Source organism: Chiloscyllium plagiosum, chromosome 2 (assembly GCF_004010195.1).
Source record: "Chiloscyllium plagiosum isolate BGI_BamShark_2017 chromosome 2, ASM401019v2, whole genome shotgun sequence".
Lineage (NCBI taxonomy): Eukaryota > Metazoa > Chordata > Chondrichthyes > Orectolobiformes > Hemiscylliidae > Chiloscyllium > Chiloscyllium plagiosum.
Genome location: NC_057711.1, coordinates 76330359 through 76354179, shown reverse-complemented (window position 1 = coordinate 76354179; position 23821 = coordinate 76330359). Strand labels below are relative to the sequence as shown.

Sequence of the window (23821 nt, the reverse complement as noted above, 5' to 3'; positions counted from 1 at the left end):
GTTAAAATAAACACATGGAGTAGTTATAACAACTTTAAAATGGTCCCCATTGAAGGCCGCCTGGTAGCTCAATGAGTAAAAGCATCAAATAACCAACCCCCGAGATGAAGAACACAATTTTGATTTTCCAGTCATGCTGGGTTAGTCTATTCCTGCCAAGGTATGAGGTAAAGGCCATATGGTTAGCTTCTTCACTCGAGTCAGGGGTTGAAAGTTGGCCAGGCTGATTTTGAATGTTGTCCCATAAAATAGCCATTTTCCCCTCATTGTGATCATTATTATCATTAAAGCACAAGTGTTCAAAGAAAATGAAAGAAAGTAACTTTTTTTAAAAAATACTTTGATTTCTATCCCGAGGAAGTCTATAAGAGATTACTCTCCAATTTATGGAGACTTCAGGATAGTGTTATGGGGTTAGAAACCGGACATTCTGTGCAAACCTCACACATCAACATTATCTCAGTCGAGTTAGATACTGAAGGGCAATATCGGATATCAGGACTGTATACAAGTGAGAAATTAATGTCATTTTGAGATAACTGACTAAAGGAAAAAGAAAAATTATTTCACAGAAACAATTCGAAACAACTTAGCAAACACACTTGAGAGTTGGTTCTGGGCTCAACTATTAAGCTGTGTAGTTTTGTCCTGATACAAGATGCAACTTTTCCAACTTAATTAGGAATTCTTCTCATGTATCCTTGCACAAAGGGATCTATAAATCTTGGTCATTTTGGAATGATTTTGAACCTTGGTAAATATCAAATTTCATATCCCCTATTGTTACTGCCAATACTGAATGCTTTGCTCTTGCATCATTGTTTGGAAATTGTTACTGCTTTCAAAAGGGAATTGGTTAAGCACCTGAAGTAGTAAAATTTGCAGTGCTACAAGGAGAGGAGCAGTGAGACTAGTTGAGTTTATCTTGCAAAAAGCCAACACTATTCCAAAGGGCAGAAAGGCCTCTCAGTACCATCGCAATCACCTACATCATTCATCTCCTTTAAATTAACTTATTGCGCAGAGCACTTTTGAGACACAGATGGGGCATAAAGAAATATTGAAATAATTCTTTTCCCGTGATATAGTTTCATCAGACTTCAACAGAGGTCTGCTACAGAAAGGACATTATTAAATTGGAGAGGGTTCACAAAAGATTGAGCAGGATGTTGCTTGGACTGGAGGGGTTGAGTTATAAAGGAGAGGCTGGATAGGCTGGGAGTCTCTCTCACTGAAGCATAGAAGGTTCAGGGGGTGAACTTGTAGAAGTTTATAAAATCAGGAGGGGCATAGATAAAGGCGAATAGCCAAGGGCTTTTCCCTCGGATAAGAGAGTTCAAAATCACATGGTATATTTTTAACATGGAAGAGAGAAAGATTTAAAGGGGACCTGAACAGTAACTGTTTTACGCATCGGATGGTGCGTATGTGGAATGAACTGTCAGAGGAAATTGTAACCGAACCTGCATCGACCACATTTAAAAGACATTTGGGCAGGTACGTGAATAGGACAGGTTTATTGGGATATGGGCCAAACAGAAGCAAATGGGACTAGTTTAGTTTGGGAAACATAGCTGCATTGGATAAGTTGGACTGAAGGACCTGTTTCCTTGCTGTATGATTCTATGACTCTATAACTATATTGCCTTTCATATGATAAGGCATCTGTCCAAATGCACTTGACAGAGGCAACGCAAAGCAAAGGTTTGATACTGCACCATACAAGTCAATTAGGGAGGTGATCAAAAACCTCAAAAAGGCAAGATTTAAAGAATGCCTGAAAGGGGAAAAATAATGGTAAAGAAACAAAGAGGATTAGGAAGTAAATTCCAGAACTTGGGGCCTGAAGGCAGGTGAAAACAAGTGAACAATGATAGAGTGATGAACATCAGGATTGATTAAGAGCCACATTTAGATATGATGAGGTGGTGTCTGTCTTAGATTGGGGTGGACAAAAGTTAAAAATCACACCACACCAGGTTATAGTCCAACAGGTTTATTTGGAAGTACAAGCTTTCTGCCCCACTAGCTACCTGATGAAGGAGCAGTACTCCAAAAGCTTGGACTTCCAAATAAACCTGTTGGGCTATAACCTCGTGTTGTGTGTTTTTTCAAACTTTAGAGGAGTACTGTTCGCTAAGTTCACCTCTGATCTTTCAATTGCTATGCAGGATCATGCACTTAACTGCATTGGGTCACCATTCTTTGTGCCTATTGCTTGTTGTCAGATTGATAATGAAGCCCAATCCTCAAAATAGATTGTGCTTCCTTCTGATAATATCAGGTGGCCAGCCAATATATTTAGTCAATTGTTTTATAGCTAAAATATACCCCACATGTGGGCGGCACTGTGACACAGTGGTTAGCACTGCCGCCTCACAGTGCCAGAGACCCGGGTTCAATTCCCGCCTCAGGCGACTGATTGTGTGGAGTTTGCACATGCTCCCTGTGTCTGCGTGGGTTTCCTCCGGGTGCTCCGGTTTCCTCCCACAGTCCAAAAATGTGCAGGTTAGGTGAATTGGCCATGCTAAATTGCCTGTGGTGTTAGGGGTAAATGGAGGGGTATGGATGGGTGTGCTTCGGCAGGTCGGTGTGGACTTGTTGGGCCGAAGGGCTGTTTCCACACTGTAAGTAATCTAATCTAATCTTGGGTGCATCTTATTCTGCAGAAATTACAACTAACACAAGACTACTTACGACAGTGTGGGTCAATCTTCAAATCTACATCTAAACTTTCAAATGAACAGATTTGGAAAATGGAAATAGGATGCGCTCAGGGAAGAGTTGGAGAGAAAGAAACTTACTATTTTTCGATCATAAGACTCTCCACTGCTATAAGTAGTAGCAAGGGTTGATGAGCATTCCTCCAAGTACCAAGGCTTCTTCCCACTCTCAGCTGTACTACTAATAGAGATTGTATAGATGCTATTGGTATAACCATCGCAGGAACAGTGATCTCGGCTCCGGCCGCCATTACCAGATGCCCACACGTAGATGGAGCCCAAACCTCCACGGCCCTGTCAAGATAAGAACATTGTCACAAATTACTTTTTTAGACCAAGTTATCAAGAAATCAATGGTGGAACAAAGAGGACTACATTCTTCTTCTAGCAACCTTTCACTTCTGTTCATGCATTTAAGATGAAAATTATCTTTGCAAAAAATTCTTGGTTTTTTTACGTTTCTCATTTAAAATAATAGAGCTAACATCAATGTAAAATTAAGTTGATTTTAGCTTCAATAATAAAAGAACCTTGGTGAGAAGTGTACAGGATAGGATTGAATCAGTTAGACATAGAAAAGCTGTTTCCATTAGATGATACAAGAACTGCAGCTCACAGATAAGGTTTTGGCAAAAGATTGCAGTGTGGATAGTATGGAAGAACTGTTTTTTTAAAAAAAAAGTCAAATCTGATAATTACCTGGAAGTCACTACCTTGGAGGGTAGTGGAAGAACAGACTATGAATGGTGTCAGAACAAAACTAGTTAAATACTGAGGGAATACATTATCCCACAGCCTTGAATAGGAGTGGAAATTATTCACTCTATAGGATTACTCCCTAGAGATTTGGTGTACACTCGGCAGGCCATATGCCCACCCTGCCATTATGACCAAGTGCTAAGAATATTCCAATCCTGTAGACTTGTGAAAAAAATTGTTGACTTCATGAAATAAAAATACAAAGTGCTGTAGAAACTCAACAGGTCTGGCAGCATCTGTTGAGAGAAAGAATTAAAGTTTTAGTCCAGTATGACTGTGACAATGCTGCCTGATCTAATGAGGTTTGCAGGATTTTCAGATTTTAGATCACTTAAAAGATCAACATCACTTAAAGGATGCAATTGTTTGAAAGGGTTAGTGCTGTGGAATGCATTACATATAGATTCCGGCAGAACAACAACTTTGGATTTCAAAAGGTATAGGACCTAATTGAAACCTCCTCCAGTCTCAACAACAATGTCTCACATACCAATATAAACTACACCAAGTTGCCGTCATCTACATCAAACTACATCTTGTTTAAGGCAAGAGCTGCTTCCCTTTCGACCATAAAGTGGTTTTCCTTTACAACACCTAGCAAGCAACCCACACCAGAAATACAATTTAGCAGCAACTGTATCAGATGGGTCTCATACCACAATGAGCTATGCAGAAGGTTTATCTTGCAGCAGAGGAGTAACACGTTGTCAGTGACAATCCAAAATTTAACAACCACCACAATGATTGATTTTACAGAAGACGGCGCAACATATTGGAAAGGAGAAATATGAATCCCATGAGAATTAAATCCCAGCTTTTATAATAGGCTCATAAAAGGCCATAACCAACTGATACAAAGAAATCATTGCTGGTCTTTTGCAAAGTATTATATATGAACATTTGCCATATGGATATGAAATGTATTGATATCATTTACTGTCATGTTCATCCTGGCACTGCATCTGCAGCAGACTGTATTTTGGGTCATAAGGCAAATTTATAAAATTAATTGTCACTGTTCAAGTAGATTTTTGGATTTATAAATGATTCATAATTACAATATAATTTCACTGTTAAAATGAAAAATAATTAAACAAGAACTTAAAAGAAAAATCAATGTCACAAGTTCATTGAAAAATAAGTATACACATAAGACAGATAGATGGATGAAAACTGAGCTTTCTGAATGAACACTTTGTAGATGGAGCTTGGCAGGATTTTCCCATTCCTCGAAGTCTTTTTGTCTACCATCACTCTTATAGTAAATAAGCTTTGGAGGTTGTAGGCATAAAAAAACCAAACAAAAATGAGGTCTGGCCTTTGGTCAAATGTACCTAATCCAATGATGCTGAAGCTGTTCTCTTTGGCAACTGAATCAATTGGAATGATTTGTGAATAATGGAAGTGACACCCAGTACAGTAGGTGGTTGAGTTATTGGCTCTAATTTAAGGTATACTGACTTGGTGATGCCAGAGGAGTGCAAGTATTTCCATGTCTGTTATTATTTCTGACAGCAGAGTGTTTACGCCTGTCACACTGTTGAAATGCTTTATTTTGCCCTGGCACTGCCAGCTGTCATCCTATGAAATACAATTTTTGTATATCAGTGAAGCTTGTAACAAAATAGCAATCTATACCTTCAGCAGAGCAGGCACACTGACAGGCCCTTTCATGCCAAGTTAATAGAGACATTGCTTCCAGCCTATTCCCACGTCAGCCACCTTGCCTCATATGGCTAACTAGTGCCACTGAAATATTTCTATTCTGTGGCATTGCTAGGAATAGAAGTAATACAATTTTGAAAACAAATTTTAAAATTAATAAACAAATTAAAATTAAGAGACAGCAAAGAAAGTTACCTCAGAGTACAACTGGATCTTGACCCGATTGGCCAATGGGCCGAGGCTGAGTTTAATTTTGACAAACGAGAGGTGCGGCATTTTGGAAAGGCAAATCAGGGCAGGACTTATACACTTAGTGGTAAAGTGCTGGGGAGTGTTGCTGAACAAAGATCTTAGAATACAGGTTCATAGTTCCTTGAAAGTGGAGTCACAGGTAAATAGGATAGAATAGGCGGCGTTTGGTATGCTTGCCATTATTGGTCAGTGCATTGCTTATAGGAGTTGAGTGGTCATGTTGCCAATGTCCTCTACAGCTGCTAGGCTATTATTGAAATACTGTATGCAATTCTGGTCTCCCTGCTTTCAGAAGGATGTTGTGAAACTTGAAAGGGTTCAAAAAAGATTTACAAGGATATTGCCAGGATTGGAAAGTTTGAGCTATAGCTGAATATACGAGGGTTATTTTCCCTGGAATGTTGGAGGTTGAGTGGTGAACTTATAGATGTTTATAAAATCATGATAGGCCTGGCTAGGACAAGTAGACAAGATCTTTTACCCTGGGTGGAAAATCCAAAACTAGAGGGCATAGGTTTAAGGTGACAGCAGAGGGTGCTAAGTGTATGGAATGAATTGCCAGAGGAAGTGGTGGAGGCTACTGCTACTACACTTAAAAGGCATCTGGATGCGTACACAAATAGGAAGGGTTTAGAGCGATATGGGCTAAATGCTGGCAAATGGGTCTATATTTATTTAGGATATCTGGTCGGCATGGACGAGTTGGACCAAAGGGTCTGTTTCTGTGCTTTATATCTCTTTGATCAAATCTAATTACAAGTTGTTGCTTATTGGTACACAGTTCTCTGAACTACAGCTTGTGCCCACATATCCTTTAGTGAAACAGACAGCATCAAAACAAGACCTGCTTTACTTCTGTGATGGCTTGGAGGTTATAGGCACAAAAGAAACACAATGAGGTCTGGCAATTGGTCAAATATACATAATCCAATAATTTAAAAACCTTTATAATACTTTAAAATAGAATCAGTTTATTTATGCAAAGTTCATTTATTCAATGTATCAAAAATATATTTGAAATTGATGATGCTTTAGCACTTTAATAAATAAATCTCCTTCCACTCACATAGAACTTTACAGTGGAGGGAGGCTGCTCACTCAACCCAGTCTTACAGTAATGAGAGAGTTCCTTGTTCATAAATCAGGCATCTACTTTTTAAAAATAATTTCAAGGTTTTTCACTTCACTACCCAATGAGAAAACCACTTCATGAGACGTGTGTGAAGCATTTCCTGATATCAGTCCTAAACCTTTAGTTTGTTTAAATAAGAGTCCCCATGTCCAACACTCATTTTGTTTTGTTTTCTGCACTGTTTCATCGTGGTACAAGATTACACTGAAAGATCATAGTCTTTCAATGTTTCAAGTTAAGTTTCTCCAATTTCTCCTTACGTTTTAGTTTTTCAGTACAAGGATCAGCTATGGTGCAAATACCTTTCTCTTGCAATTCAAGAATTATCTTGAATCCACTATTTCAAACTTAACAAATGGTCTTCCATAATTGATCTTTACGAATTCTCTCTTCGTAAATCTGTGTTGATCAAATTATGCTGCTTTATGGTGTAAAACTACGTGTTGGGGTTATCACTAAGAAAATGTAAAAAATAAAGATTGTAAGGATCAAATGTTGGTCAGGTATAACAATTTTACATAGCATGGAATAGAAAATTTCAGACATGAAAAGAGATTAAAGATTAATAAAAGATATCCATCAGAATCGATACAGCATTTGGTAGAGATTTAAAATACAAAAATCCAAAGGTCATCTCCTGCTACAAGCAGCAGAAAAAAAGTGTTAAAACAGTTGACTGCAGCCAAAGTCTTTATCATATTTGATGCTCATTATTTATGTTATTATAATCCCTTTAGTTTCTAAGTTATTGGCGATCAAGAACACTTGTTACACAACACCAAATGTTTGATGTACAATAGTGACTACGTCTTTAATGCACTTATGTTGTAGCAAGCTCCCCATTCTCAATTTTCAGGGTAAAGAATATGTTTCTGAATTTGCCATTTGATTCCTTGGTGACTATCCTATAATTGATGGTCCCTAGCTGTGATCTACACCACAAGTGAAAACATTCTCTGTATCTACTTGATCACGATTTTTTTCAAGGTGTTTAATAGACTACCTTTTGTTTCAAAAGAGGAGAATTTCTATTCATGCAGGAAGAGTTGTAGTTAATCAAGCATTCCCAATCCTGAGGTTTAAAAACAGGTATATGGAATACAAAAGCGAGGTACTTATTACAAACATAAAACACTTGTTCAGCCTTACCTGGAGTATTGTGCCCAATTCTGGGCACCAAACTTTACAAAGTATGTGTAGACATTACAGACTCCACAAAAGATTCACAAGAATTGTTCCAGCAAAGAGGAACTTAAGTGATGTGGATACATTGGAGAAACTGGAGCTGTTGACCATGAAGAGAAGAATGCTGCGATGAGATTTGTCAAAAGTATTTAAAATTACGAGGGCTTTGAATAGCGTGGTTAAGGAGAAATTGGCTCTATTAGCTGATGGGCTGAGAAGCAGAGGATATCAATTTAAAATGACTGACAAAACAAGCAATAGCAACAGGAAAAAATTTAATACGGTTAGTGATTAGGATCAGCCAAAGTGAGAAGGGTGCAAATTCAATTATAATTGCCTGAAGAGAAAAAAAAGTGCGAGGTTAATGGGCAAACAGAAGAGGAAATGAAGCCACCAAATTGCTGTTGCAGAGAGCTGGCACAGAGATCCAATGTGTTCTACAAACTATTCTACAATTCTGTAGATTCAAGAGTAATCATGTTTCTCTCATAGACATGACCTTGTAATCATTTTCTGTGTCATCTCCAGTGCCTCTATATCCATTTTTAATAATATGGTGATCTGAATTGAATACAGTAGCCCATGTGTGATCTAGTCAAATTTCAATTTAGATTTAGCATTGTTTTGCTCAGGAGATAAGACATGGATGTCACTGTTAAGATCAGCATTTATAGCCAATTCCCAGTTGCCTTTGAGAAGGTGGCATCTTCTCGAATCACTGCAGTCTATACGGTGTTGGTACGTCAATCACATTCAAGGAAGTTCAGGATTTTGACCCAGGAAAAGTAAAGAAACAGCAAAATATTTCCAGGTCAGTGTGATGTGATTTGTAGGCAGTGGCATTTCCACACGTTGTCCTTGTTTTCTAGATGGTATAGGACACAGGTTTGGAATGTGCTGCCATTGAAATCTTGTTGAGTTGCTGCAGTGCATGATGGTAGACATCATAGCCATGGCATGCCAGTGTTGGGAGAAAGTGAATGTTTAAGTTAGGTCGTTTCGATCCAATCAAGTGAGTTGCTTTATCCTGGATGATATCAAGTGTCTGGAGTATTGATGGAGCTATATGCATCTAGGCATGTGGAGGGTATTCATTTGCATTCCTTACTTGAGCATTAAACACAGAAGATGGATTTGGGGAATCACTAGGTGAATGACTTGCCATAGAATTCCCAGCTTAATGAGCTGCTCTTTTATTCACCCTAGATGTTGATTGCTGGGGAATTCAGTAATAAAAATGTTATGGGGTAATCATTAGTTTCTCTCTTGTTGGAAATGGTCCTTGATCTGCACTTTTGAGGTGGGAATGTTATCATCTCAATGCTGAATGCTGCCCTGAATGTGGTGAATGCAGGCATGGACTGCATTATCATCTTATCTGGGGAATTTCAAATGAAATTGAACATTGCAGTCAATTGCAAACATCCTGCTTCTGACTTCATGATAGAAGGAGGGTTTCCTTCTATTCAATGAAGCAAGCCAACATGACTTCAGCCTGGAGACTATCTGGATGAACTCGTGCATCCACAAGGAGGGACTGAGATGAACGGTCTCAAACATCCACAACATTTTTCTTTGTGCAAGTTATGGCTCCAGCCAGTGTAAATTTTTTCCTCTTGATTCACAGTAAATTCACAAGGGCTTCTTGATACCATATTACCTCAAATACTTTGGGGACCACATGCTCCTCACCACTGTATTCAACTGTTTTGTCCACATTTTGACCAAGGCTTTAATGAGCTCAGAAGCTAAGTGGCCCCAGCAGAAACCAAATAGAGCTTCGGTAAGCAAGTTATTGCTGTGTAAATGCTACTTGACAGTACTGTCAGCAACATTTTCCATCACTTTGTTTATCACTGTGAGGAGACTAATGCAGCATTAATTAAACAGATTAAATTGTCCCATTTTTTGTGGGCAGGATATGTGCAGGTAATTTTCCACTTTGCAGCTACTGCCAGTGTTCCAGCTCTGGAACAATTTGGCTAGGCATACAGTTGGCTCTGCAGCAAGTCTTCAAACTCTTAAGCTTCGATAACAACATGCTGCTGCAGAGTCTTAGCTGTATCAAGAGTGTGCAGCCATTTTATGCAGAATGTACTGAATTCACTGAAGACTGACATCCGTGATTGTGCTTACTTCAGCAGCAGTCATGGATTGGCACTTGCCTCATTAAATAACATTCCTGAACTTTTTCTCGCTGACCTGGAAGGTTTTGTGATGTCTTTTCCTCAGAGGGTGGTAGAGGGGGTCCACGTGGACATGCTTGTTGATACATACAGATGGGAAAGGACACCCCTTCAACCGAGACAACACATCCATCCTGACTAGCCAAACACAGACATGAACGAGAATTCCTAGAAGCATGGCATTCCAACCGGAAACTCCATCAACACATTCATCCATTTGGACCCCATTTACCACGCTCTGAGAAAAAGACATCACCACAGGAAATGACATCACCAACCCAAGGAAACCTGAACACAAATAGAATGCGGGTCATAACACTGGTGCTTCACTGGAGGGTCACTGATGATGTTACCTAGTTTGGTGACAAATCGTCTGAAAACGAACCTTCCAGCTTAGCGAGCAAACTTACAGCCAGAACCTCAACCTGAGCTACAAATCTTCTCCAAACTTGCATAATCTTACCTACAAGCGTAAACACCAAAGCACTCATTTTTATGCCAGCAAGTGGTTCCTTGGACTTCCACATATTGTTTTGACCTACCTTAAACTAATATAAATGCATTGAGATCAAACCTGCAACACAATCTTTCCAAATATTTGAATTGTAGCTGCAAGAGACTTTGCCTCGTGACCATGCCTACAGAGCTGTCCTGCTCACGAGCAAATTTAACAGATAGTGAATTATTGCTATTCTGGACTAGAGTTGCTACCAGCATAAATTGACCAAACCAGCATAGAATAAACCAGCAAGTGCATATTACATCCAGAACAAATTGTTTCCACAATCTTTGATGCAAGTTAAAATAAAAGTTACAAAAGTCAGTCTGATCCACAAAGGTGGTCACATTGCCAGATCAAATTAATGAGAACAATGAGAACAATTACCAGTTGTTCCTTTCAAGGATGATTTTCAAATTCTGTTTTTTTAATGCAAATGGCACTAGTTATTGAACTTCCTAAGAAACTGGCTGAAGCAACCTAATAAAATTAGTAAATGCTTCAGTGTATTTTTAAAAGTTCTTTCTCAGTTATTCAAAATCTGATTTTATTGCATGCCTAGGTTATAGACTAGGCATGCAATAAAAAATGCATAAGTGCTAAACCCATGTTCAGCAATATTAGTAGAACTGCCCAGGTTACCCTTTAAGTACATTGAGAAATATTTTTAATGCATGGTGACAGTACTGTCATCTCTACCACATCAAGTAGGGGAAAGAAAGGGCACCAAGGAAGGGCCAGTCATTGGTCCTAATGTTTACCATCTGAGCTACCTGGCCAAAAAACAACAACTTTCATATACAAAGGATCATTATCACACATTCTGCATTAAACTGAAATTTTTATCAGTCAAGGACTAGTTTAATCAAAATTTCTTTTCCAAAAATGTTATTTCTAGTCACAAGTCTTACAAACATAATACAAGTTCTCTACAAAATGTCCAGAGTTCATTTCAAAATGAAATTAACATAGCTTGTAGAATACTTATCCTTTGAATTTATTTAACTTAATTATTTAGATACAAAATGTCCTAACTCATATGCAGTTTAAAAGTATTTTGACATGCACATATATGTCTGAAAACCAGTGCATCCATTCTGTGCCAAACTCTAATCAAGATTAAAGGATCATGCATGCACCCGAAGAGACAAATGTCACAGACTGCAGAACACTTGCAAAGTTTCAAAAATAGCATTTGAACAGAAATATTTGTACTCGAAGTGCCACACAGCCATAAACACACACATAAGGAGATCAAGGCATGTGCCGATAAATGTTCATTGTATACAAAATATAGATAGCACCTTCCAAACTCACAACCATTACCATCCTGAAGGACAAGGTCAGCAGATACACAGGAACACTGCCATTGGCAAGTTCCCTTCCAAGCTACTCAACATCCTGACTTGGAAACATATTGCCATTTCTTCACTGTCAAGGGGTCAAAATCCTAGAATCACCACCCTTAGGGCATTGAGAGTATATGCAGCAGTTCAAGCAGGCCACTCACCACCATCTTCAAGGTCAACTAGGAATGCGTACTAAATGTTGGCCCAGTCAATGATACCCATATCCTGTCAGTAAATAACAATAAAGTATACAATGCTGGATTTTATGGTCTCTAATCTGGAGGCTGAACTCTCCATACACATATAAAATATTGCATGATGATATCAGCAATCCAAAGTCATCAGAAAATGATAGAATTGGAGACCTGTCACTTTGAAATACCAAGCTCAATGTCTTGTTGATTGGTTATGCATCTAATTGCGTGATTTTGTTGTGTAATTGATGTTTGACTGTCAGAGAGAAAACATTTGGCAGTGCATTATGCCAGGTGAGAGAGGGTGAGAGGGTAGAATAAAACCTTGCCAATAAGAGCATGATTGTATGTAGCAATTTGCAGAAGGTGACAAGAATTGTGTATTTTCAACTTCAACTATTCACAGTTTTGAATTTTGAAAAAGAAATAATAAAAGAGAATGATGGCAGCAGACCTTTAAATTGGTGACAGTGATCAACGTCTTGGTCTTAGCATTAACCAACATGCTAGCCCAAATGCTGGATTGACTACAGAGTCTGGGGTTTCAGAAAAATAGCAGAATATTCCCTCTAGAAGGATGATTAGCTGATCCACCTGTTGGTCCTTGCCAATGATGCAGACAGCCAACTGAACTCAATAAAGCCCCAGGCAGGGACACTACCACCAGCTCATTGTGCTCTTGTGACACAATGGTAGTGACTTTAGCTCTGGGCCAGAAAACCCAGATTCAAGTCCCACCTGCTCCAAGGCTGGGTCATCACAGGTTGATTAAAGAATATCTGCACATTTGCCAGCTCACATATTTTCGCTGGTGGCAAAGATAGAATCTATGGTGGTTTTCAAAAGTAAAATTGATTATCAATGAACAAAAGAAATCTTGATGTCCACAGGGAAAGGATGGAGGAGTGGCACTAGTTACTAGGAACTACTCTTGCAGAGAGTTAGTACCGACTCAACAGGTTGAATCATCTCCTTATATGCTATAGTCATTTTGTGATTCTTTGCACAAATCATCTTGTGACAAGTGGCAATGTTAGTTAGCCAGAAGAACAATAGAACCAATAAATAGATGAGATGATTTTGAGAATCACAAGCTCCTTTGCAGCACATGTTAAGTGTAAATTCTTCACTGAAAGACTTTTAAAAGCTACTGTCAAGAGCTTAAAAACCTTCAGGGAAATGAAATTCCTCTCAGCAGAGAGCAACATCACATGTTAGAAGCCATCACAAACTCATATCCAAAACATCTTCAAAAATATCGATTCAAAAATTTGGGAAATGTTAACTACTTCTTTCAAGATTTCCCACCTACGTATGCAAAAGAATTGAAAGCAAGGCATTTAATTTGGGTAGAAGGCCAAAGTTTTCATTTTATGCCCCTAGTCAATGAGCTTCTGCAAGGGAGAACATAACCATCTGTTGCAAAACAAGCATTAGTTTGCAGATGCAGTGGGGATACTGAAGTGAAGTGGAGTATAATATAAGAGACAATAATAATGATACAGAACTACAGTTAGAAAATCTTATCAACAAATCATTTGCAATAATTCATCAGTTAGCAAGCTGCAGTTTTAGAAGGCGTCACTACAAGAATTGCAATAGTTTAAAGGCATTTCTACACCTGTTTTTGGTTAACTCTACATTGAACATTTAACATGCCTAATCTCAGGAGTCAACATTGAGATATTGTTCCATGGTAGTATACACAGCCCTTATGGTCTGACAATGTTCAGTGACAGATTTACCTTGCCAGTTTCATGCACCAGAAAATGGTTTCTGCAAGGTGCAAAGGACAATTAATTGCTATGGTGATAGGTTATTTCAGTTCGATGTTCCCTTTGCATATCAGCTTGATAGAAACAACAATAAAGTGTTATTGCAGGCGAACTGAGCAAAGACAAGAGGAACAACTTTTTAAAAACTGGACACAAAGTGAAAACAACTCTGCTACTCCTGGTCATATCTTGTATATGGTAACACAAGTGACAGTTTTAGTAAATATTGTCAACAGAAGGGAGAAGATGATTATCCATGTAAGTGTCATTGAGCTATTTTTGACAACAAACCATGAACTAAAAGTTTCCCTCTTGGTAATTAATGAATACGTGAGATGTATTTTTAAAAATGTATTATTTTGTGGAATGTGGGCATTGTTGCTGGACCAGTTTTTTTCAACCATCTCTCATTCCCTTGAGAGGTTGGTGGTGAGATACCTTCATGACCACTGCAGTTCACCCACATTGCTGTCAAGAAGGCAGTTCAAAGATTTTGAACTAGTGAAAATGAAGGAACATATCTCTGCGTCAGTTTGGTAAGTGTTGAATTTGTAAGTTCTCCTGTGCATTGGCTGCTCTTGACCAGCAAAATTTGCTAGTATGGAAGGTGCTATCACAGAGGTCATGGTGAATTGTTATAGTGCATCCTATAGGTCGTACATACTCCTGCCACTGTGTATCAGTAGCATAGGGAGTGATGGTTAAGATGGTGGATGGGCTGCCAATCAAGCAGGCTGCTTTTATCATAGATTATATCAGGGGGTATGATGATTCAGTGGTTCGCACTGCTGCCTCACAGCACCAGAGACCCAGGTTTGATTCCAGCCCCATGCGACTATCTGCGCAGAGTTTGCATGTTCTCCCAGTGTCTGTGTGGATTTTCTTCGGGTGCTCCAGTTTCCTCCCACAATCCAAAGATGTGCAGGCTCAGTGGATTAGCCATGGGAAATGCAGGTTTACAGGGATAGGGTATGAGGGTGGGCCTGGGTGGGATGCTCTTCGGAGTGTCGGTGTGAAATCAACGGGCCACATGGCCTGCTTTCACACTGTAGGGATTCAATGATCATTTGACCTCTGACTAGTGCCTTATAGATGGTGGACAGGGTTTTAGGAGTCAGGTGGTGAGTTACTCACTGAAGGATTCCTAGCCTTTGACCTGCCCTTGCTGCCACAATATTTACACAATTGGTCACATTCCTTTTCTGGTCAATGGTAATCACCAGGATGTTGGTAGTGGGGAGGTTCAGCGTTTGTACTGCCATTAAAAGTTAAGGAGAGAGGGCCAGATGTTCTGCTATTAGAAGTGGGTCATTGCCTGACACAGGTATTATTTGTCACTTATTGGCTCAAGTCTGGATGTTAACCAGCTCTTGCTGCTTTGTAACACAACTGCTTCAGTGTTTGAGGCATTGTGAATGTTATCGAATACTATGTAATCATTAGTGAACATCCCCACTTCTGACCTTATGAAGGAGGCAAGGTTATTGATGAAGCAACTGAAGGAGGTTGAACCTATGTCACTACCCTGAAGAACATTTTCTTGATGAAATGTGGAGCGAATCAAATTGACTGAAACATCCATGTCTAATGCTGTGGACCTCAACAAGAGGCCAAGATGGCTCAATTATTCAGTAATTCTTGCTGAAGATTGTTGCAAATGCTTTTGCCTTACCTTTTGCACTGAAGTGCAGGGCTACCCCATCATTTGAGGATAACTGATATTAGCAGGGCCACCTCCTCCTCCAAGTTAGTGATTTAAAATGTCCACCTCCATTCATAGCTGAACCTCGCAAAACTGCAGACCTTGATCTCATCTACTTGTTGTGGGATTGCTTAGCTCTATTTATCATATACAGCTTTTCATGTTCGGCATACAAATAATAGTGTTCCAGCTTCACCAGATTACCACCTCATGTTTTAGTATGTCTGCTATTGCTCCTACATGCCCTCTTGCATTTTTCAAATCGCAACCAGACCACAATCAGTGAAGGTAGGTAACTGCACTTCCTCCACAATAACACTCAAGTCCCCCAAAAGGATGTGTTCTCAGCCCCCTACTGTACTCCCTATACACCCATGACTATGTTGCCAAATTCCAAATGAACTCCATCTACAGGTTCGCTGGCAACACCACTGTAGTAGGATGAATAACAAACAATGAGTCAAAATACAAACGGGACGTTGAAGGCTTGGTGACATGGTGCAATGAGAACAACCTCTTCCTTAATGTTGGCAAAACTAAAGAACTGATCATTGGCTTCAGAAAGAAAAGAGAACATGCCCTCATCTACCTCAACAGAACAGAGGTTGAGAGGGTGAAGAGCATCAAATTCTTTGGAGTGAAGATAACCGACAATTTATCTTGAATTTCCCCATGTGTGACAGTCAAGGCGGCATGTCAACATCTCTTCTTCCTCAGGTGACTCAGGAAGCTTGGCCTGTCCATAAGGACTCTCATCAACTTCTACAGATTCAACATTGCAAGCGTACTGTCCAGGTTCATAACAGCCTGGTATGGCAGCTGTTCTGCACAGGACTGTAAGAAACTACAGGTGATGCGCATAGCCCAGACCATCATGGAAGACCATTCCTGAAGAAGGGCTTATGCCCGAAACGTCAATTCTCCTGTTCCTTGGATGCTGCCTGACCTGCTGCGCTTTTCCAGCAACACATTTTCAGCTCTGATCTCCAGCATCTGCAGTCCTCACTTTCTCATCATGGAAGACAGTCTTCCATCCGCTGACTTCATTTACATGACTTGGTGCCGCGGAAAGGCTGCCAACATCAAAGACCCATCCTACCCCAGTAATGATTTACTGCAACCTCTTCCATTAGGCAGAAGATACAGGAGCCCAAACATACGCACCAGCAGGTACAGGAGCAGCTTCTTCCCAGCCATTATTAGAAAGATGAATGGACTGTCTAGCCTCAAATAATGCTGATCTTGCCTAGTGCTTGCCCTGTGCAATGTAACTGGTATACCTGTGAATAAATCCTTTCGATCTATACATACTCGCTTATTTTGATCTGCCTGTACTCCTTGTAAACAAAGTAAACTTTGGTACATGTGACAATAAATAAAATCAATCAGGGTTAATTCAAAGTTTGAAGTATGGTGGTGTGGAAGGTATGCCAGCCAATGAGGTTAGAGGTAGAGTACAATTCTGCTGCTAATAGCCCATACTGCCTCAGGGATGCCCAGGTTTGAATCGCTACATTTGTTCAAAACTATCACGTTTAGCACTTTGGAATGCCACGCAACACCAAAGAAAATATCCTTGATGTGAAGACGGGACTGTTACCACAAGGACTGTGCAGCGATCACACCTACAAATACCATCATGAAAAAAATGCAGGTGTTACAGGCAGATTGGCGAGGTTGAGGTCAAGCAGAGGTTTCCCTCTGATTTACTCCCTTGCTACAGGTCACAGATTCCAGAGAGGAGTCTGTTTTATGAAGAGAGATTAAACAGTTTAGATCCATACTCTCTGGAACTTGGAAGAATGACAGAAGATAGAGATGCTAAAGGGTACTGACAAAGTAGACATTGAAAGGATGTTTCCTCACATGGGGCAATCTAGAAGGAGAGATCATAGTTTTAGGATAAGGGATAGCAGATTTATAATGGAGAATGAGAAGAAATTTACTTCCCTCAAATGGTCATGAATCTGTGATAGTCACTACTCCAGAGTGTGGTGGATGCTAGGACATTGAGTAAATTTAAAAGAGCAGATAGACCAATTTTATTAGTAATGGGTTGAACAGTTATGCAGAGCAGGCAGTAAAGTGGAGGTGAGGCAGAGATGAGATCAGTCATGATTAACCGAATTAAATGGTGAAACAGGCTCGACGGACTGAATGGCCCACTTATGTTGATATGTATCAATTTATCTTGGCAATTCTATGCTTGCAGTTATACTTCTTACAATGCCACTTTTTTTGTTTTTAGTAAACATGTATGCATGGTTCTCTCCTTTGTTGCCCAAGACACTAGTAATAATAATTAGTGGAGGTCCCAGCAGAGATCTAATGGGATACTATTCATTACTTCCTATCAAGACATATCCATTATTCCTTCTCTGTCTTCTACTGTCCAATAAGGTCAGTGTTTTGTCTTGAATACCATGAGCTTTAATCTTAGCTAATAGTCTCATGTAGAACCAGATTCATGATTTTCTGGAAATCTAAACAAAACTACACTTGTAGACATTCCAATCTACTACATTCTTACTTCCTCAATATATTCAATTAGCTTCATTAGACAAGACTTGCACTTTACAAATCCTTGTGGCTCTCTCCAGTCAGATGAAACTTCTGTAAATGCCCTGGCATTATGCTTATAGATTAAATAATTTCCTAAAGTATGCTGGGTCGGCAATCCATAATTTCTTTGATCGACAATCTCAACATTTTAAAAAATAAAGTAATAGTTGCAGATTTTTAAATACAGAGACAATTCCTGACAAGACTATTTTGGGAGATTGTTACCATTATATCTGCATTTTCCTCATCTGCTTCCCATAAAATCCTGAGGTGGAAACCATCATGTCTTCAAGATTTTTTTTCTGATAGAGTCTTCCATTTTGTTTAGACAGCTCCTGTCTGAGTTATTATTAGCTTCAATGTCAGGTATCATTTTTCCTAATTTGAAGATTAATTCCTAGTATTTATTTAACAAACGTATTTGCAAGAACAAATAAACCACCCACATTATGCTTTTTGTTCTATTGGCCTCTTTTCTAATATCTTATCAAAAGCAACCAATAAGCAATGTCATTCCATAAGCCCTGATCATCAATTTAATTTTCTCTTCAACTTGACCTACAAACAATTGCAGATTAATTTGCTTTTGGTTTTTCTAGAACGAAGAAATCCACATTGCAGGATAGCTGCATCTGCTAAATATCACTCAACAAAAGAACAGTCAAGCCAGTTTAAATGTTAAGTTTTGATTGGGACTTTGATCCACTCCATATCAAGTCTATGTATAACATGAAGGACTGACAGAAGGCAACATTCATACACAGCTGCACAACTGCAGGTATCTCACACATGCTTCCATTTACCTTATTTTCAAAGTTGAGATTTGGTTTTAAATACAACAGACCTTTTAGCCAGCTGTACAGGAACTCCATAAGATTAGCAAATGGAAGTCTGTCATTAGTCACAGGTTAATTTGCCTCTTGAGAATTTCAAAATGTTTAATTCATATCTTAAAAATTAAAATAAGGAAATAAGGTGGCTCAATATAAAGAAACAATGGAAGCATGAAAGTTTGTTTTATATAAAATCTTGAAATTTCTTAATTAACAAAACTTGCATCCACTTCGTGCTTTTCACAACCTCAAGATGTCTCAAAGCACTTCACAGTTGATGAAATGCTTTTTCAGTGTGTAATAATCATTGTAATACAGGAAAAAAGAACAGGCAATCTGTACAGGGCAACAAGAACAACGTCAATACAAATTGTCACATACTAATGACCAAGTCATTAGAAGGATACATATTAGCAAGTACAAGGAGAACTCCCTTATTCTTCAAATTAATATTGTTACATATTTGCATCTACCTGAGTGGGCATTTGAGCACTCTGTTTAATGCAAAGACTCACATCATTAACACATCTTTAAACACCAACATTGATATGCCTTGAATAAAATTCAGAACTAACTTAAAGCATCCTTGATTTCTGATTGAGGTCAGAATCATATAGCAAGGAAATAGACCCTTTGGTCCAATCGTCTGTACCCACCAGATTTGCCAGCATTTTGCCATGTTCCTCTGAAACCCTTCATATGCCCATTCAGATGCTTTTGAAATTATATACACCTCCACCACTTTGCCTGGCAGCTCATTCCACACGTGCACCACAGTCTGCATGAAAAAGTTGCCCCTCAGGTCTTTTCAAAATCTGTTCCTTCTCATCTTCTGTAGGTTTGGATTGGCCTCACCCTGAGGGAAATTACCTTGGCTATTCACCCTACCCATCGCCCTCATGATTTTATAAAGCTCTATGGTCACCCTCCAGCCTCAGACACTCTGGGTGCAATATTAAACAAACAAATAGTTTGTGTCTGTATTTTCTGTCGAGAAGAACGTGGAAACGAGGGAACTTGTTGAAAAAAAGTGATATCTTAAAAAGAAAGAGTTCATATCACAGAACAGGAGGTGCTGGAGGTCACAAAGGTAGATAAATCCCCAGGATTTGATCAGATGTTTCCAAGAACTTTGTGGAAAGGTAGAGAAGAGATTGCTAGGCCCCTTGCTGAGATGTGTGTTATCGGCAGCCACAGGTGAGGTGCCGGAAGACTGGAAGGTAGATAATGGGCGTGGGGTGGGGGGGGGGGGCATTATTTAAAAGCAACTCGAAGGAAAAACCAGGAACTATAGAGTGGAGAGCCTTGTGGCCTTGTGTCAGTGGTTGGTAAGTTGTTGCAGGGGACTTGAAGGGACAGATTTACATGTATTCTGAGTGGCAAGAACTGATAGTCAGCATTACTTTGTAAATGGGAAATCTTGTTTCATGATCACCAGAACCTGACAGTGGGCTTTTATTCATTAGTTACATTTACATTTCACCAGCTGCCATGGTGGATCTCACTTATCATTTTTGGAATATTAATTCAGGCATCTGGATTACTAGCCCGACAACATTACCACTATGCTACTCTCCCTGACTATACAAAACAATTTGTCAATGATTAAATTTAAGTAAACTCAAAGTGCCCAATTGATGATTCACTAAAATATTTTTTAAAATTACTGTCTGATTCTATATTCAACTTCAGGAGGTTTAGAAAAGCAAGTTTGGATTGAACAATGGCTCACCATTCCCATGGGAAAGTTTGCTGGAAGTCTTGTTTTGCACCACCACCTCCACCTCCACTATACTCCCCCCATCTCACATATCCAGCTAAGAATGGATATTCACTGTGTCGAGAAATCTTGGGTGTGAACACACATCGCTAAGCTTCAATTCATTCAAAACTCCCACTGTTCATTGTGTTAGTGCTCTTGAAAAAGGATTAAATTGTCAGCTCTATTTGAACAGTTTTCAAGGCTTTATGGACCAATCACGCACCTCACAGTTTTGTTTTTAAAAAGTGACAAGCACAAGCAAACCTGAATTTTAAAAAAAAGGGAAAGTTCCAGAGCTGTCCAGTCTCCCAGCTGTGAGAACAAGTCTGTGCCTCTTGCAAACTGATCTAGCTCAAAAGCCAGTTAAAAAAAGCAAAAATGATGAAACTGGGTAATAAAACATAAAGGGACATGATGCTGAGCACATCCCAGCAGCTCAATCATACAATATCTGATCATTAATCTCCATCAAAGCACTGGCCTAACGCCAGGCTTTACCACATAGCCACAAAGCTCCAAGAAATGGGGAGGATGAGAGTAGATTTTGTTTTTAAAAAGTGATGTTGCAAGCCAGAAAAGCAGCCAAATAATTCCGCATAAAAGTTCAGCAGCCTTACTTGTCGGATGCCATTCTCAAAGGCCCGTATTGCAAGGGATGCTGGGCCATCCACAGTTTTTCCATCATCATCTGGTCCCCAGCTGGCACTGTAGATGTCAATGTGCTGAGGGCTCAAACTGAGAGACTTTGCTTCCACCATATCTGTCACATCACCATCCAGCATGCGAACACCTAATGGAATTTCAACAAATTAAAGATGGCCTTAGCATAATCATATGCACCTGCAGTACCTCAACAAATGATAGCAAGTAAAGGAAAAGCTTTCAAAGGAAGAAAAGTTGGATAGGAATACTGCTATTCAAATTATTCTGTATTTTAAATAATGCAAAATACTGTGTACATATAAAAAAACTTTTATTCATAGAAAAAAAATTGTTTTCCTTGCCTCATAAATACTTTCCAAAGAAGGTTACCTCTTGCTTTCTATTAAGCCATTCTGTATTTTCTCACCATTAGTTCAAAACTGCACCCCAAACCATTCTATGAAGCATGAATGGAGTCCAATACTTCCTTTGGGGGTGAATATAGGGTATGGAAGATTTAATATTTCAAATGCAAATCCAAAGAGACCTTAACCCAAGAGAACTCACTATTGGCCAAGACTTTTGCATTGCTTGTGTTTGCTGGCTGAGGAATTAAAGAAAGTATAAGTGAAAAAGGAAAAAAAAATAAGAATTTCAACTGAAGTAAGGAAAATTTAGATTATGATCCTTCAGTTAAAGATAGTGATCGGAAATACAAAACTCTTTCCAAAACACTCATGACAGATCGGAAAAGCGAATTTAAACTCTACCCAGAAATGATGATCTTGAAACTACAGGTATTCAAGGATGGATATGTACAAACATATTAGGTGAAACCGATTCTATCACAGATGAAACTAAAATGTTGACATGAATGAAGCCATATTCAAAAATGGAAGCAACATTCTGCACTGCACTTCTTTGCCTTCTCAATAAGACACAGCCTAAAGTTTTATGGCAGGTTATCAATTGAGTTACTAAATATTGCTATACTGAGAATGTTAAGTCAGTTTGCCAACAGAATAAAATTAGAGAGTGCACTTCACTGACCTACTATGGGGATCAATTAGGTAATTTGGCGGGATGAATTTCGGTTAGGGTTAGCACTAACAATGGGACTTGCAATGCAGAATGACTCCAACTGTGCAGATTCTATTCCCATACTGCTCGAGTTCACCATTAAGGTCCTATTTTCTGACTTTGCCCCTTGCGTGAGAGATGGCGAATATCCAATTAAATATGGGCATTTACAACCATGCTGGGAATTCACACATCCCTTTTTAAAAGGATGGGCGAACAAAAGGACTATGGAATCCCTAGGCCATTTGTCTCTGGGTTTCATGTGACAAAAAAGGAGAGATTGAATCACAATGTCCGTTGATTCAGGATGCCACAGACCCTCAACTGTGTTATGGTCACCACTTCCAAACCAAACTGGGTGAATTGCAAAGGTGTTAAATCTCAACACAGGCTACAGGAATCAACATTAACACCACCCTTCATTTGGAAACGATTCTGAATATATGAAAAATCACTTGGTGAGACAGTCATGTTTTCTGCCGTTAATAATCAGGAAGAAGCCGTCTTTTCAACAGTTCCACCCAAAGCAGAAGTAACAGTTCAGCCAATGTTATACTCCATAACCACCTGATGAAGGAGCAATGCTCCAAAAGCTAGTGCTTCCAAATAAACCAATTGGACTATAACCTGGGATTCAAAGTTTGTGCGAAGATTTGTAGCTCGGGTGCTCATTGTGGTTCTATTCGCCGAGCTGGGAATTTGTGTTGCAGACGTTTCGTCCACTGTCCAGGTGACCAGCTATCCTTAGTCGCCACACATGCAGATGACAAGCAACATGAACTCGACTGGGACAACACTACTATTATAGGACAAGCCAAACAGAGAGCAGCCAGGGAATTCCTAGAGGCATGGCACTCATCCACAGATTCAATCAATAAGCACATCAACCTGGACCCAATATACTGACCACTGCAGCAGACAGCTGGAACTAACAACCGGAAGTGGCAGATTCAAACCACTTCAAATGCCGGAGGAAAGATCACAGAAGCGCTTCACAGGAGGCTCCCAAGCACTGAGGATGTCACCTAGACAGGGGACGAAACGTCTGCAACACAAATTCCGAGCTCGGCGAACAGAACCACTATAACCTGGTATTATGTGATTTTTAACTTTGTACACCCCAGCCCAACACCGTCATCTCCAAATCAGCCAATCTGTGACCTTGACTCAGAACAGCAGCCACAGCAAGCAACTGCTGGAATTGAAAGTCATGTGAAAATCATCTTCCTAAAAATTCAACTACAGGAAATATCAGGTTATTGTCAATCCTTTGCTTTATAGGCACTGACGTCAACTTTCATACATCAAAACTATTTCAAAACAACTTCAGGCCAACCACATGGGACATACATAAATCAGATTGAGAAAATTATCTTCACTTATGTACATTTACAGATTATAATGTACAATCTGTTTGTCAAAACATGCAAGAGATCAAGTGTGAAATATCGCACTTAAGTTACGCATGTCTGGGAGAATAAATGACCTTTATTTTAATCTTATGAAAGAATGTGGCCAAAT

At 39.3% G+C, this 23821-nt stretch overlaps 1 protein-coding gene across 5 annotated transcripts in view; it reads right to left on the bottom strand.

The window, feature by feature from the left end:
• Positions 1 to 23821, bottom strand: part of pcsk5b (proprotein convertase subtilisin/kexin type 5b) — a 363949-nt gene that overhangs the window by 212878 nt on the left and 127250 nt on the right. For all 5 annotated transcript variants that reach the window (XM_043712341.1, XM_043712351.1, XM_043712379.1 and 2 more), the window contains exons 7-8: positions 21196 to 21368; positions 2805 to 3017 (exon numbers count right to left, since the gene is read on the bottom strand). In XM_043712341.1, the coding sequence (XP_043568276.1) occupies positions 2805 to 3017; positions 21196 to 21368 (386 nt within the window). The remainder of the gene's footprint in view (positions 1 to 2804; positions 3018 to 21195; positions 21369 to 23821) is intronic.